The sequence below is a fragment of the Ammodytes marinus genome, assembly GCF_949987685.1.
Source record: "Ammodytes marinus genome assembly, chromosome: 9".
Taxonomy (NCBI): Eukaryota; Metazoa; Chordata; class Actinopteri; order Uranoscopiformes; family Ammodytidae; genus Ammodytes; species Ammodytes marinus.
The window spans coordinates 26,711,760-26,729,218 of record NC_137213.1 but is presented as its reverse complement, the minus strand read 5'-3'; the positions used below and the strand labels follow the sequence as shown (position 1 = coordinate 26,729,218).

The 17,459-nt window shown below is 42.5% G+C and overlaps 1 protein-coding gene across 2 annotated transcripts in view; it reads left to right on the top strand.

Annotated features, from left to right (window-relative positions):
- The first annotated feature begins 1,137 nt into the window (after positions 1-1,137).
- The window catches only part of kirrel1b (kirre like nephrin family adhesion molecule 1b), an 81,217-nt gene continuing 64,895 nt past the window's right edge, over positions 1,138-17,459 (top strand). For both annotated transcript variants that reach the window (XM_080034281.1, XM_080034280.1), the window contains exon 1: positions 1,138-1,369. In XM_080034281.1, coding sequence (XP_079890407.1) covers positions 1,321-1,369 — 49 coding nt within the window. In that variant the 5' untranslated portion in view covers positions 1,138-1,320. The remainder of the gene's footprint in view (positions 1,370-17,459) is intronic.

Here is a 17,459-nt window from a genome sequence, read left to right as displayed (position 1 = left end):
ACAGTGATGCCTTAATGTGAAACACTGTATGTGAATAGGGTAACGATTTTAACATAGGTATCGTCATTGAAACTTTTGTTGATTACTTACATTAAAGCCATTGTGTTTTGTAACAACTTTTTCAGAAATGATTGAATACATATGCAAATGTGAAATATCGAACTAAATAGCTATGTGTACATTTGCATATTTTTTTCTAGATGTTCAATTAAAGCAGTGTTAAAGGTGGAGGGAGTGATTCTGGAGAATGCTTGTTGTCAAAATCACTTTTTTTGTCAAAATGACTGAATATGTAACAGCCTAGGCTCTGTAAAAAAAGGCATGTAAGAGCCAATCAGGGGTCTTGTATAAGTAGGAACCAATCTGTGGTTCCGCCGTTTGCTACCCGAAGACAAACGGTTTTTTGACCATACAAACAGTCACGTAGCACGCCCTGTTTTATATACTATCTATGAGCACACCATACAACTTGGCTGCTGCAAGGGAACATTTATGTAATCACTGCTAAGTAGAATAAACCGAACGGATGGTTTTAATTGCAAATACGACTCTGACTCTCATTCATAACAACCCAGGAAAGATGCGTCAAGCAGGTATTCCACGGTTCAGCATCTCGGGGCTTAAAGCTTAGGCTTGGCCTCTACAAGGCATGTTGCTCAGTGGACCATTCTGTACCCTTTTATTTTTAGCCTACTGGTATGAAAGAAGACCTGTTATAGAAGCAAAATAGACAAAAAAACTGCGTAGTCTCAATTAAAAGTGCATTCAACTAATGTGAGTTTAAAGCACTTGACGGTTAAAGTTTTGATGTTCAATTATGTGCAGTGCTCGTTTCTGCCACTAGGGCGCCCTCCACCCGAATCCAAGACGGAGATTTGGACTCGGGGAGGCGTGGAGTATTCTACTGATTGTATATGAGGAGGGGGGCAAAGAGAGAGAGAGTGAAAAAGAGAGAGAGAGTGAGGGGTATTCAGTCCTGTTTAAATGGGAATCTAGAGCGCACAGAGGAAAAGAGACGCAGGCCAATAGAAACCAATAGCAAAGAGCAAGCGCAAAAAAAAAAGAAAAAAAGTGCAGACAGATTTATTTTACGCACGGGGGGGAAAAGCAGAGGAAACGCACAGAAGAAAAGGAGACGATAGAGGGGGAAAGAAAAAGGCAAACGGATTTCTTTCTTTCCTCTTAAATGTGGCTTCTCTCACTCTCATGACTAAAGGAGGACTCCAGTGGAATTCACCCGGACGGGAGGCGGTATTGATGGTGTCTTTTCGGGGCAGAAGCAGAGCCGTGGGGTGGAATCTGAATGCGCTCGGCTGAACCATGCCAGCCCTGTGGTGGACCATAACTTTGGCGATCACTTTGAACCAAGGTGAAGGAGATTTTTTTCTTCAAACAAACACACACACACACACACACACACACACACACACACACACACACACACACACACACACACACACACACACACACACACACACACAGAGAGAGTATGGAAATGTTAACTAAAGGCACGAGCGCCAGTAGAAAGTTTCTTTGTAAATGTCCTTTTGCCCTTTAACGCTTCACCCTGTTGTGTGGCTGTGCGGGCGTCTGGGGCGCTTTGTGTGGGGTGTCTTTTCAGTCTATTGCGTGTTGTGTTTGTGCATCTATAGCCTGCTGTGTGTCTGGCGGGGATTGCGCGCGTGAGGATATGAGTCCGCGTGCACGTGTGTAAATGTGTTATGTTGTTATTGATTTTTAATTTTTTGCTCCTCTGGACATCATCATCATCATTACAGGCACTGAAGGGGAATGGGGTGTTTGGGGGTCTTTCGCTCTTGTGGGACAAATGAGATTTTTTAGAGTGCAGACACGTTGCGTTCATTTTTCTTCAATTACACATATATTTATATATATATATATTTATATTTATATATATATATATACATGAGAGATGTGTAGCATCTGCACGAGACATTGACGTGACCTTTGAAAACGCATGAATGGATAGATTTGGTTTGTCACCAACAAACGCAGAGTGTGGCTCAGGCAGCGGGAGATGTGTGTTATAGGCTACACGGACACGCGCACAGGCACCTGCACACACACACACACACACACACACACACACACACACACACACACTACATGCGCATAGGCTGCCAACCGGGGATGATTGATGAGGCGAGGATCCAGCGCACAGTCTGGTTCGCCTGGATTTTAACATGAGTCACACTGGATCAATTTACAACGTGCACGCGCCTGGCACGTGCATTCCTTTAATCACACAGACAGACAGACAGTGTTTGTGTTTAAGTGAGTATAAAAGAAAGAATGCAGAGTAAAAAGGCCAGTACCTCCAGACAGAAAAAACTGTGTGTGTGTGTGTGTGTGTGTGTGTGTGTGTGTGTGTGTGTGTGTGTGTGTGTGTGTGTGTGTGTGTGTGTGTGTGTGTGTGTGTGTGTGTGTGTGTGTGTGTGTGTGTGTGTGTGTGTGTGTGTGTGTGTGTGTGTGTGTGTGTGTGTGTGTGTGTGTGTGTGTGTGTGTGTGTGTGTGTGTGTGTGTGTTAGAGAGAGAGAGTGACTATGAGACATAATAGAAGCCCATGCATCCTCCTCTTAGCATGCAGGTAGAGTGTGGCGTGCTCGTGCTCCTGTGCAAACGTGCAAGGGGCCAAGAAAAATTCATATTTTATCGTAAAGACGAAGACATATTCACTGGACTGTAGGAGAGCCCCATTACTAATATTAATGTCCCCATTTATCGATCACCTTGATACATTGCCCTCTCTCTCCGTCTCTTCCACAACACACACACACACACACACACACACACACACACACACACACACACACACACACACACACACAGTCACACACACAGTCATGTCTCCAAAGGCAGAGGTGATTAATTGAGGTGGCCTGATGTGAACAGTTCAACTGTGTCAGTGTGTGTGTGTGTGTGTGTGTGTGTGTGTGTGTGTGTGTGTGTGTGTGTGTGTACCTGCCTCAGCACCTGGGTCCCCGGTGCCGCAGGCCGGCGGTGTGATGAGCCACAGACTGTAATCTGTGGAGACAGACAGTCAGAGGAGCAGAGCTGACCACCACAGAAGAAGAGCAGGGTAGAATATGGTGTATTGCTTTGTACAATAAGGTAGAATGGAGCATTAATACACACTGAGCAGCTTGGGTCGACGGATGGATGTATCTTGATTAGAATATAATTGATTGTATCGGCTAAGATCAGTTGACATTATGATACATGAGAATCAATAAATATGATGTATTGTGAATGTAATACAGGGTGAGGTAAATCGAGAAAGTTTGATTATCGGAGCTTTAGAAGCAAACTAAGCAAAGTAGTAATTGATACTGTAGATGTTTTGTCTAAAGTGATGTAGGCTATTGTTGTGAATGAGTGTGGTGTCCCAGAATTCTAACTTTTAAAAGGGATGATGGATCAAATTGATGCCTACCATAATAAACATTTATTCGAAGATAAACATGTGGAATGTGAAGGCCACCTTACTTTCTCATGTCATGTATAATGATGGGTCCTAAGATTCACTAATGTGGCAATGAAGTGAAGCACAGAGCAGAACAAAAGGTCATCCAACATGGGGACGACCAGTAACCACAAGGTCGCTAGTTCAAACCCCGGCACTGGACGGGAGGGTGTTAGTCATAAAAACTAAGTGGTGGCTGGTATTACATGTAAGGTGCCCACCATCTCTACCATTGTGTCCTTGAGCAAGACACTTAACTCCAAATTGCTCCAGGGGCACTGTACTACGGCTGACCCTGCACTCTGACCCCCTCCGAAGTGTGGTAACTTCAGAGGGGATAAATGCGAAAAGACAAGTTTTAATGTAGCCATTGACCAAAAAAGCAACTAAACTTAACTTCCCTATGTATTGAAAGTGAAGGCCATGCTACCTTCTCATACCATGTACAATGATGGTTCCTAAAATGCTAAAATGCACAAACAAGACAGGAAAGAGCAGCACAGATATGAACACAGCAAACACACAAACACACAAAGAAACAAACCAACACAGACAGTCATACACAGACACAGAGCAGCAGTCCAGCGTCTCCAGCTGAGCCGGTGTAAGCGTGTAAATGTGATCACAGGGAATCCGTCCCCTACATGAAGCAGCCGCTGCCTGGACCACTAATGTGTGTTTAGCCTGTTTGTTTGGTCTTCCAGGTGTCTCTCTCCTGCCATGCTTTTCCTCTCTCTCTCTCTCTCTCTCTCTCTCTCTCTCTCTCTCGCTCTCTCTCTCTCTCTCTCTCTCTCTCTCCTGCCATGCTTTTCCTCTACCTCTCTCTCTCTCTCTCTCTCCTGCTACGCTTTTCCTCTACCTCTCTCTCTCTCTCTGTCTCTCTGTCTCTCTCTCCTGCCATGCTTTTCCTCTACCTTTCACTCTGTCTCTGTCTCTCTCTCTCTCTCTCTCTCTCTCTCCCTCTCCCTCTCTCTCTCTCTCTGAGCAGCCTGATTTACTGTTCAGTCCAGCGGTGCGCCCGGCTCCTTATAACACGGGCCAACTACATCTCGGTGTGGTTGACCGCGCGTCTGTGGCTCTCTGTAATTGCTGTTCGGGCCCTGCTATGCCTGTGTGTGTGTGTGTGTGTGTGTGTGTGTGTGTGTGTGTGTGTGTGTGTGTGTGTGTGTGTGTGTGTGTGTGTGTGTGTGTGTGTGTGTGTGTGTGTGTGTGTGTGTGTGTGTGTGTGTGTGTGTGTGTGTGTGTGTGTGTGTGTGTGTTTGGATGTAGCGTGTTGCCGCTGTGATCCAACAGCCAGTGCCGGGTCTGGGCCACAGGCGAGGAAGTTTTTTTTTTTTTGTGTTTTTTTATCAGACTCAATTCTTGAACAGCACTTTTGCTTGAGCTTGAACAATTTTTGCAGCCTGATCTTGCAAGCAAAGCAAAGGAAAGCAAGGGAAAGCAAAGGCAATTCTTGCAATGCCAGCACCTGTCCTATCTCTTTCTTCTCTCACACACACACACACACACACACACACACACACACACACACACACACACACACACACACACACACACACACAGCAGTCTTTCTTTTTCTCCCATCACTAGACTAAAAGCAGAGGGCGCAGATGTAAAGAGACAAGCCAAAAAGACAGAGAGAGATGGAGGAACAGATAGACAGAGAAAGGAAGAGACGTCAGGGTTCGGTCCTAATCTGTTGACAAGAGGAGATGTTTGAGGGTAAACTGAGGCAGAGAGAGAGAGAGAGAGAGAGAGAGAGAGAGAGAGAGAGAGAGAGAGAGAGAGAGAGAGAGAGAGAGAGAGAGAGAGAGAGAGAGAGAGAGAGAGAGAGAGAGAGAGAGAGAGAGAGAGAGAGAGAGAGAGTCTGTTTTTTCAGAAGCAACTCAGTTGGACCATCAATGTTTGATAGTTCACATCAGAACCAGTTTAGACCAAAGAGGGCTCCAGGGGCGAGGAGGGATCTGTAAAAGGCATCTACTGTATCTAGTGCTGTGAGTTAGAGGTGAATGAACTCACTTTGGATTTGCGAAAAACCGTTTGGCCTAAATAACCACCAAAACATCTTCAATATTCTGAAGCCTTGGATTTAGCACCTTCTAGATATACCATGACCCGGATGAGAGTGTCATCACAGACCTTCAAAAATAGTTAAGTCCACTTGCTATACCTGAGTTTTCATCAGTTTTGAGATCTCCACTGTTATGCCTTCAAACAGTTATGCAATTAATTTTTTAAATCATCAGCAACAAAAATTATCAAAATGTTTTCGTTTCTGTGAACTGAACCAGTTCTTTATTTAACATTCACGAACACAAATATACAGTATGAGCGCCATTGGACACACTACTGTCTATAGTTTATGATTGATTATGCTGTCATTTCTAATTTATTCAGCTATTCAATCTATCTTATTTTGCGGTGGGTGCACTGTTGTTACATTGACGGATTAACCTTTTTAGTCGGAAGCGAGGAAACTTGGAATTTGGCCCAAGTTTTGACACCACCTCCTCCCACACTGTGTTAAGCGTCTGATAAGCCTTCATACTCATGGATCAAACATTTAAATTGGACCGCCGGAATCCTATTTTACTGCAACATCACACAATACCCACCCACTAAAACGTCCAACCAATTACATTTTTTTTCAAGATCTAGGATGCTCGAATTTAGCTGATATGGTCATTTTGTTTGTATTTTTTTATTTATTTCAATACTGCAAAAAAATAAATAATAATCTAACTGAACATGAGACTTGCATACTGTGGAGTCTCAACGCAATGGCCTGCTTTGAAATACAGTCAATACCATGTTTTACCAGTAAATCAGATCAAATCAAATCAAATCAAATCAAATCAAATCAAATCAGTTTCATTTGTATAGCCCAATATCACAAATAGACATTTGCCTCAGTGGGCGTTACATTCCATAGAGTATAACACCCCCTGCCCTTAGACCCCTAGCTCGGCCGAGAAAAAACTCCCAGTATAAAACGTTTATCTGGATTAAAAAATGTCAGGGAGTGTAAGGGATCTGTAGATCAGTAGACCTGATGTGATGGAATTCCCTTGTGATCTCGTGCGCCAAGTAAAATTGTAAGCTTAAAAACGTTCACAAGTTTAGGAACAAGGAACAGAATACTAAATCAGTGTGATTGTAATACCATCACTGTTGTTCGATAATACAACCCAACGAATCATGTTCCTCCCTATTTATCGGTGGATTTTATCATCTGAAGCGCCACTGATGAGCTGGGCGCGCATGAGCGGCACCGGGATAATTCAAAGCCCCAATACTGGCCATTAGTGCCACACAATACTGATCGCGCCATAAAAGCAAAAATAAAAGGTTGACTGATTCTGTTGTTCTAATTGGGTGGTAAAAATAATCCACCGCCAATAAAAAAATAAATAAAAAAATCTAGTCTGTTCTAGCAAATGAAGATAATTAAAAATGGCATGACAAGCAAGAGCAGAGTGGAAGTCCAAAGAACACTGCAGTGGTGTGTGTGTGTGTGTGTATGTGTGTGTGTGTGTGTGTGTGTGTGGGCCTCATCCCAAAGCCCCTGCAGTACCTGACAGATCTGATATCCTTATGGCGAAGGGAGCGTAATCCGAGGCGACAGGGACCGGCAATTAAATAAAATAAATAAAGTAAGTGCCACAATTAGCCGTAGCTTAATTCATCAAGATGCCCCGATAATCTACTAATCTGCTATAACGACATTGGGAAATTCCCCCTTCCTCCCTCCTTGCACACGGGCTGATGTGTGTGTGTGTGTGTGTGTGTGTGTTGTTGTGTGTGTGTGTGTGTGTGTGTGTGCACTTTTTTTTGTGTGTGTGGGCGGAGTGAAAGGGCTGAGAACAGTACGCAGATCCCAACAGAAAGCATCAACTGGTATTAGGACTGACAGCCTTCAATCCGCCTGATATGTCATCATGAATGAGGGAGGCGGAGCGGAAGGAGAGAAGGGAAGACATGCGGAGAACCAGAATAGAATAGTCAGAGTAGTTAAGGGTCAAAAGAAGAAGTTACCTTGCTTTATTTGTCAATTAACACAAGGCTTCATTGAGATGGGTCTTTCAGGTTAGTAGTAATGGTGCTTTTCCATTACATGGTACCGGCTCTTCTCTAGGGGAGAACGGGGTAATTTGTCACACGGGTTGGTTGTCACAATCGTTATATCTCGGAACCAGAAGGCGCTGTCTGTGACATTTTGGTATGTAAATATCCAGAATTGGGATCAGAGGTCACCTACATAGTCTTCCTTGGAGTTGGACTGCTGAATTTGAGGTGAGAGGACTGTTTGTGTTTTTCATGTCAAATTAAAAATATTTAGCTCCTCAGTATTTTTCTTCTAGGCTTTTACACAATGGGTTTATAACAAAACACTTGTTACCCATACAAAGTGTGAAGGGTAAACTATAACTTAGATTGTGGTTAGCAAGCTAATTAGTTGTCAGATGGTTGTTGGCCTTGATGCTAGCAAGACATTCAAGTTGGGGTTGGTCGTCACATTTTTTGGGGGGTTGGTTGTCACATGTTATCTCAAGGCTGCAGCCAGAAAAGGAACCCAATAACGAAATAAATTGTCAAGCTGTATCCTCCTTCACCCCAGAGAAGGAAAGAATAGAGCAGGAAAATGCAGCTAGCATGCAAAAGAAAAAAGGGCAACAAAATCAAAACAACAAGGTGCATCCCAAACTAGACCAGCTGCCAAGGCTACAGTAAGTTATGTAGGCCTATTTGTCAACTTGACAATGCAATTAAACTTTCTAATTTAGTTCTACTTTCTTGCCTTCTTTTTAAGGTTATTCCAATTAAGATAACATTGTGACAAACAACCCCATAGCGTTTGACAACCGACCCCTTGATGGGGTTGGTTGTCACAATGTGTAAGGGTGTCTTTGATGATTAATTTCTTCTTTATTACAATACGATAGAAAAAGTGAGGGGTACACATTTCAAGCCAACACCTTAAGCTTCAATTTAATGTAGGAATGACTATTGAAAGATGTTTAGGTGTTAAGCAATTCTCACTAGAGTAAAAAGTGTACTACTTACCCCGTTCTCCCCTACTTGTCTTTTTTTGGTTTTCCACTATGAAAAGTACCTGGTACCTACTTTTGTGGCACCCTACTATGTCAAGGTGTTAGTTGTAATGCAAGTGGTGGCTGGTATTACATCGGTGCCCACCATTGTGTCTTTGAGCAAGGCACTTAACCCCAGCAATCCTCCAGGGCCACTGTACTATGGCTGACCCTGCGCGAGGACCCCCTCCGAACTGTGGTAACTAGAGATTGAATTTTAATGTAGCTATTATCTAATAAAGTAACTTAACCTAAGGTTCCAAAACAGTAGATACCAGGTACTAAACTGTGATTGGTCAGAGATTATTGCATCATCAAAGGGGGACATCCTATATCATGCACAACAAACAGCTAAGCTACTGTAGCAGTCACAGGTTTTGAGCTTGCTGTCTTTCCAGTTCATCAAGGGTCAAGGTAGGAAAAGCCAAATGGAAAAAAATTGGGGGGAAGAAATTTATATGGAAACAGTGTTGGAGCGAGGGAGCAGAAAAAGGAGGAACAGATGAGGTGAGAGGAAAATAAAGGAGTAGATGATGGAAGAAAAGAAAAAAAAAAGACGATAAGGCAGTGGTGGACTTTGCATAGGCCAAAAGGCAATTGCCTCGGGCCCCAAAAAAACACCCCATACACTTTTCATTAAGAAATGCTTTTCGCTGATCAATTATGTCTTTCTAACAATCCACACACTGTCTGAGCCTCAGTCCCCTCTACTTAGAACCATTCCACTGCTTTAATGTTGGAAGTAAAAGATGGATATTTTCCAGTAATTCAAAACCATTAGATTAATCTGCAATGGTGAACAGGATATTTCCATATATATTAAGGGCACAGTGGGACTTAACAAAAGTTATTATGCAAAAGAAGTTGAATTAAATTCGTTTTTTAATGAAAAACAAAAAAGTTCTGCTCAATGTGTCTGATGATTATATAATTATCTTTAATCAGGCTGCAGAGGGAAATAAATATGTGATATGAATTTTTGATAAAATCACTTGGAGAGAAAAACTTTTAACAAGCCTCTAAGTTATCAACTAATATGAGCAGAGTTGGACTTAATATGATAGGCAAGGCAAGGGTATAGGCAATTCTTGACCTCAAAGTAAATGTGTCCCCCGAATAAAATATGAAAGCCCCTCCCCAAAAGAGGTACAACATAAGAGTTCAGGGGGTCGAAACATTTATATATCCTTAACTTTATAGTTCCCAACTATTCTGGACACTTCTAAAGTGGGCCGTACCATCTTAACCTTGCCTAACACCGACTTGTGTTGCAGTGACATCTGACTGGTCTCGTCAATGCAGTGCAGACAATGTAGCAGATAGATAGATAGATAGATAGATAGATAGATAGATAGATAGATAGATAGATAGATAGATAGATAGATAGATAGATAGATAGATAGATAGATAGATAGATACTTTATTGATCTGAAGGATATTCTGAAGTAGTGTAAGTAGATAGCTGGCTATAAGCCCAATAAACTTCACTTTCTTACCCTCAGGTTTCTGAAATGGATTGTGTCAAACCCCAGACAACCCACTCATAATGTGTGTGTGTCCCAAAATGTTGAAACAAAACCTACGCCCTTGAAAAGAACAGATGGATGGTCAGAGGAGGTGTGGAGAGGGGGACCGGGGGAAAGAAGAAGAAGAAGTATGAATTGAGAAGACAGGTGATAAGACCACGGGATGGAGTGATGGTGCGGAGGAGAGACATTTTGGGGCTGAGAGAGAGAGAGATTGGAGAGGGGGATGAGAGATGGAGGTTGGAGTGAAATGATGAAAACGGAGCAGAAGGACATAAAAAGAAGGCAGAGGCAAGGAGGGGGGGAGCAGATTTATTGTTTAGCAGAGAAGAGGGCTGGATCAAAAAGCAGGAAAATAGAGCAAGAGATCAGGGGAGAGAAGAAACGAGGGATGGGAACGAACGGGGAGAAATCTGGAGGGGTAGAACCAAACGAAATGGAGGAAAATAACACTATAGGCAGGTTTCAATCTAAAAGTTAATCTAGTCAGTTAATTAATGATACACAGCCTAGGCTCTGTAAACTGTCATGCAAACAAAGGGGGGGCCAACCATAGCTAAAGCAACATGACATCTACAGAGCCTATAGGTATTAACAATGGAATGTTTTTTCAATGCACACACAGCACATACAGCCACCTGAGATATTCAGTGATTTGGACAAACAAGGGATTGTGACAGTAAGCATTCTACACAATCGCTGACTCCACCTTCAACTCGTTTTCTTAGAAAATCAAAAACCACTTCAAACGGCCTAAAAACTTTTTTTTTATTGCGAATTACAGGATTTATTTTTCTCTCGAATTTTTTGGGCATTTCCATCACTCTTTTCTGATGCGATACTTCAAGAAGCACATAAAAGCAGGTGATGGAAACTCAGCTACACTGATGGACAGAGTGCAGACAAAATAAAAGAGAGGGAAAGAGAGAGATGGAGTGGAGTGGGGATGAGGAGGAGTGGATGAGGGGAGCAAACAGGAGTGGAGAAGGAGGAGAAGAGAGCATGCCGGGCTAGGGGATGGAGGGAGGAAACAGAGATTTATGTGTGGAGAGGGGTTTGCAGTGCCGGAGCACAGGGAAACAGCCAGGCCTATTATAGATGGGGCTCTCGTGGGAGAGAGAAACAGAGGCCCGGAGTTTTCCAGGCATTTCCAACATATTTCACTGCTGTTCCAAGCAAGCGGCACACGCTGCAGTGCACAATAGCTCCACCCCTCTCTCTCTCTCTAGACACACTAGTCCTTAGCCATTTCTCCCCCAGTCTCCTCTCTCTCTCTCTCTCTCTCTCTCTCTCTCTCTCTCTCTCTCTCTCTCTCTCCATTTATCTATCTACCTCTCCCTATCTCTGTCTGTCTCTCTCTCTCTCTCTCTCTCTCTCTCTCTCTCTCTCTCTCTCTCTCTCTCTGTGACTATTGAATAAAAGTGATAAAAGGCTTGGAAGAAGAAGAAGTAAAACCCTTCTTGGGATTTTTTTATTTTTTTGGAAAGAAAACCAAAGAGAGAGAAACCCAAACCGGCCTTTTCAAAGAAACACAGACATCAAGAATAAAAGCTCCAAAAAAGGCATAAAAGTGCTTCCTTTTTATATGAGCAAAAATGTCAACAAAGGAGGGGGTGTGAGGAGATCAAACGAGCTTAGTGTGGAGGTAGTTTATGTTTTGTACTCTCTCTCTCTCTCTCTCTCTCTCTCTTTATCTCTCTTTCTCTTTCTTTCTCTCTCTATTCTATTCTCTTTGTCTGCCTGTGTATTCTCTCGCTTGCTGTCTTGTCTGGGAGTCTGGCGTGTGGAGGTGAGGGAGAACAACTGAACGGGGCCTCCCACGTTAGAATCCATTCAGAGAACGTCTTGAGGATTAAGAATGAGAAAGTGTCGGGCGCATTGAATTAAATCAATCTGATCCATTACAAGATCGCTATCACAAGGTTGTCTCTTTTGTCTTTGCCCCGACTTATGCATGCTGCTGGATAATTGTGTGTGTGTGTGTGTGTGTGTGTGTGTGTGTGTGTGTGTGTGTGTGTCTACTGTGTACTTGCACTTCTTCCATTGCATCAGTGAAACAATTAAGTTATCATTTGACTGACAGGTTATTCAATTAAAATCTAAAAAAAATTGATTATTAGGGCTTGATATTTGACTGGAGTCTTTCCACAAAGTGATGAGGTGAAGATGTATTTAGTTATTTATTCTATAGTTCTTGTTCTTCGTCTTCCAACAGGTGCCTTTCTGGCAGACACCTATGATAAATACACGCAAAGCCATTAAGTTTGTCCGTTCTGTGCTACTGTAGAAACATGGCGGTGCAACATGGCACATTTAAATCAAAATGTTCCAATCAAGATCAAATGTTTTCCTTATAATATTTAGGTTCTAGTATAGCTGCTTGTGTTTAGACAACACTTAAATATTAACGCAAAATAAAGGCTCTGCAGAAGAACACATTAGTATTACATTGACAAAATGGTTCCCCCCCACCCCATACAATATTACATCATTTAACCAGATATACTGAAGCCTATATACTTACATTACTGTGTCAAACACACTTCAAGTCATTCCTTTCATCCTCGTCTAACAAGGCCGTTTGCTAATTCTATTAACACAGCATATCTAACTCAAACCAGAGCTTTCTCCACTGAAGGAAAAAGTTTGTAATATTTAATACTTTGAAAAAAAATCCCAATGTGTGACGAGCGTAATCCTAATTCTATACGCCCTACAGACCCAGTATATCCACTGGCTCTCCACTCTCACTCTCACTTCATTTAACATGTTAGCGCCTTCCAATCTTTTTTCCCCTACCCAGGCTTTTCCAAACTTATTCCCCCTCTTATCACAAATTGAAACTTGTGTAACCAAACGATTTCATTGCGTGGGCACTATACGATACGACCAAGATTTTTTTTTTTTTTTTTTTAAGTCTCCATACATCCCTTCTATCTAGTATCTATCCCCCTTGTATTTATTTCTTCTTTGGTGGATTTTAAACGGCGATTAAAAAAAGAAGAAGAAGAAGAAGCAGCGAGCGATTTTTCAAAGATGGAGATGGACAACATGATTAGGGATGATGAAAGGGCCGTATCCATCACCGCCACCCACTCTGTTTGTGTTTCCCATCCGCCTTCTGTCTGTCTATCCAGCCGGTTCCTCCTCTTATGTTTTAATGTAAGTCGATAACTATCGCACACTGATAACGCCCGCGGGCTATATACGCTAGGCTTGGCAAGGAGAGAGAGCAGGCAAGCGTGAGTATGGGTTGGGAATGGTTGAGGTGGTATATGTGCGTGTGTGTGTATTTGTGTGTGTGTGTGTGTGTGTGTGTGTGTGTGTGTGTGTGTGTGTGTGTGTGTGTGTGTGTGTGTGTGTGTGTGTGTGTGTGTGTGTGTGTGTGTGTGTGTGTGTGTGTGTGTGTGTGACTGTTTGTGTGTGACTGTTTGTGTGTGTGTGTGACTGCCTGTGTGTGTGTGTGTGTGGGTTACACTATCTCCCCCTCAGTGAAGCCTGATATGCCTGGGTGCCGGGGAGATAAGAACAGCAGCCTCTCAACGGAAGTCAGTGACGTCATGCATGCTTGTCTCTTGTTACCGTGGCGAAAAAATTAAGTGATGGCGTCAAAGGTGAAGATTATAGCAGAGAGAGATTTGTCACATTGTTACGGATATGAGATAAGTGTGTTTCCCATACAGTGTGAAACAACGTATTAGAGATGGTTGCACTATTGCTGTGTGTGTGTGTGTGTGTGTGTGTGTGTGTGTGTGTGTGTGTGTGTGTGTGTGTGTGTGTGTGTGTGTGTGTGTGTGTGTGTGTGTGTGTGTGTGTGTGTGTGTGTGTGTGTGTGCACGCTCATTGTTGTTCATAATAACCCTTTTCCACAGCAGACATTTTGAATTGTCATAAAAGGAAAAAAAAGCACAGGTCTTACTAATAACATTATCAAGCCATGACAGTGTGACAGTGAGACAGCTTGTTGGCATTCAGACATCATTCATTTCTTCCTTATAGCAGTGGTTTCCCTACAGTCACATGTCAAAGTGTCTCCCAAGAAAAAATACCTGTTGAATTTTATGTTGTTCAGAAATAATCACTTTCACATTATAGGGTCCCAATTCTAATCGGGGGCCAACAATCGAGTCCCCAAAAGGTAGACCGTTTAATTAAAGACTTATAGAGATGACAGGGAACTTTTAAAATGCTTATGAAACAGTCACATTTTTCCTCTGATGAAGCAATTTTTTTACTTCGCTTCACCATCATCATATTACCATTATTAATCTGACACAGTCACATATAAATACATTACCTCATGCATCCTGCCGTCTCTCTTTCACTGACTTCCTAAACAAATGCATGCGCCGCCGGCACACGCTAGCAAAGATCTTAAGGACCTAAGTTCTTCGTAGCCACTTTACGTTATGATAAAGCTACATGGAAGCAATGGAAGTCAATGCATTGTTCTCCTTGCTTAACCAAGAAGGTATTGTTGAAGGTGTGTGTGTGTGTGTGTGTGGGGGGGGGGGGGGCTGGCTATGTGTATGGGTGTGGGTGTGGGTGGGTGGGTGAGAGGGTTGTCGAGGGAAGGAAAAACTGATTGTCTATTTACTACTATTTTCCTTAAGAAAGGTACTGCAGCAATGAGAGAAACCATTGGAAAGTGTGTGTGTGTGTGTGTGTGTGTGTGTGTGTGTGTGTGTGTGTGTGTGTGTGTGTGTGTGTGTGCGTGCGTGCGTGCGTGCGTGCGTGCGTGCGTGCGTGCGTGCGTGCGTGCGTGCGTGCGTGCGTGCGTGCGTGCGTGCGTGCGTGCGTGCGTGCGTGCGTGCGTGCGTGCGTGCGTGCGTGCGTGCGTGCGTGCGTGCGTGCGTGTGTGTGTGCGTGTGTATGTGTGAATGGGGAGGGGGGGCGCCAAGGGGGATGAAGAAAGAGTGCGATTGCAGGTTTCTGTCTATGTGTGTGTGTGTGTGTTTGTGTACAACTCCACAATATATGGCAAGGGCCAAAGGAAAATAAAAGAATAGGTCTGGCCGCTTGTGATTGAGGCAAAGCGAGAAAGAGAGAGAGAGAGAGAGAAAAGAGGTGTGGGGAGGGCGAACGAGATGGGGCGAGAGGGAAAGAGAGAGGAAGCGAGGGAGCAAAAGGGAGCAATTTGGGGAGAGCGAGAGAAAAAGATAATTTCTTAGCTCTTCTTTTTAAATAAGTCTGTTTCCATAGCAACCATCCAGCCAGCCGCTCGAGAGAGAGAGGGAGAGAGAGGGGGGGAGTGGAGGGGGGAATAGTTACCATAGCAACGGTGGAATAGGGAGAAAGGGGACTCGGAGAAACTTTAGAGAGAAGAAAAAAAACATATAGGGAGAAAATGTAAAAGGCGAGATAAGCAAAGAAAGAGTGAATTTACAGGACTGCAGTGAAGGGCAAATTGGGCTATAGCGTCGGGCAGAGTTAATTAAAAGATTGAATTAATGACTCATTACTCATTGAAGAAGCCATTACATTACTTTTACTTGTTGGGGAGTAAAGGGGAGGAGCTGTTTTGCACATCCAGGTTTTTCGGACTGTAAAAAATCCAGTTTTTATTTTCTTCCATAAACAATGTGGGATGATTATCAGTTGGAGAACGTTCCAAAGATTGGGATGGACATAAAACTAGTGTATTATTCGGTACTAAAGATGAGAACATGTGGTTCTCTTGATGAATATGTGTATTACGTTTTGTTTACATAATCACAGAACACAGCACAACACTAATACAGCTCGGACATTATATTGAATAGAAAAAAGTTGTTGAAAAGTCAAATAAAAACAAATAGAACATAGAATGGGCAAAGAATCCATCCGTCCCTCTCAATTAGATTCAATTCAAAAAGCTTTTTTGGCCCGACTATAGTGGTAAACAGTATTGCCAAAGCATTACAGATTTCACAAATAAGAACAGAAAAAAGGTTACTAAACACAAGCCTGTTTCCTCTACAGCAGAGAAATGCTGCGTCAAGTAAAAGAAAATAGATAAACGAATAAAAAGAGCATTTAGACAAATATCAAGGTTGCAGGGGTATAGAGTTTTACAATGAGCAAATTAAAAAAAGATACAAAGACGGGCTTAGGATGATTTAGGAAAACCCTCGTAAAATAGCAGAGGAGAGTCAGGGGCCAATAAAAGTTAAGTATGGATCGAAACATGTGCTCCTTTGATAAGAAGTCCTTTGCCAGAAGCTGCTCGGTTTGAGCACCAGGATTAACGTTTTGCACAAAGATCGAAGAAACATGTAGATATAGAAGTTGTTGTGTTTATAAATTCTACTACTAAAAGACTACTGTACATTTGTTTTCTATGTGTTTTCTTGTATGAGGGAATAGGATGTTCCCATTCTTAATCCACTCTGATTTGTTGAAAGCGTTCCTCTGATTGGCCTAAATTGGGCCCAAAACGCATTTCTTATTTGAATCAGCAAAACAAATCAGTAGCCTAAATGTTGGCAACGATTTAGAAGGTCTCGAACCAGGCTTCCATTTTAGCTTTTTCTCCAAATATACAACCACCAATCAGTCCACATTTGGAGGACAGGTTTGGACGCCCACTGTATATAAGGCCCATTAAGTTTGCCTATTCTAGAGAAAAATGGGGTAGCATTAAGATGGTGCGCCCAGTTCTTTTTTTAGATGATTATTATTCTCATTAGAAGATAATAGATTAGTTTTTCAAGTGATTGTGCTCTAAAGAAAAAACATACTTAAGAATATTCAATTGAATTCAAGTCCTGAAAACGCCAATTCCATTTAATCAATAGACAGCTGTTTGCAGGTGTTAGCCAATCAACAGCTATAGCTGTTGATTGGCTAACACCTGCAAACAACTAACTATAGTTAGTTCCCCTGTGACTGCAAATAGTACACCTCCCTGCCCCAAACACCTTCCAACACTAGATAGTTTTTGTTTTGTTTTAAAGGCAATAAGACTAAACTTTATGAAAATAGATCCCTCCCATCTGTCTATAGGACATCAAGTGGGACCATATAATATCAAAGTACCTGGATTAGTGACTCTAATTTACTATCACTGAATATCACTGAAAGTCAATTGTAATCCCTCACACTAAAAAAAGAGTATTGCTATACCTCTCAGCCCTGTAAATGATAGATAAGGAGAAGTGAATGTAGTAATATGGATGTATACGGCATAGAGCCGGCAGACAGACAGACAGAGATTGAGAGGGAGAGAGAGACAGAGATAGAGAGAGAGAGAGAGAGAGAGAGATGAGCTGTGGGGATAATATGCTGCCTGATTGTCCATTCTCAGCTCTTGACCACACATGACCTCTATCTGTGTGTGTGTGTGCGTGTGTGTGCGTGTGTATGGAGAGGGGCGAGTGA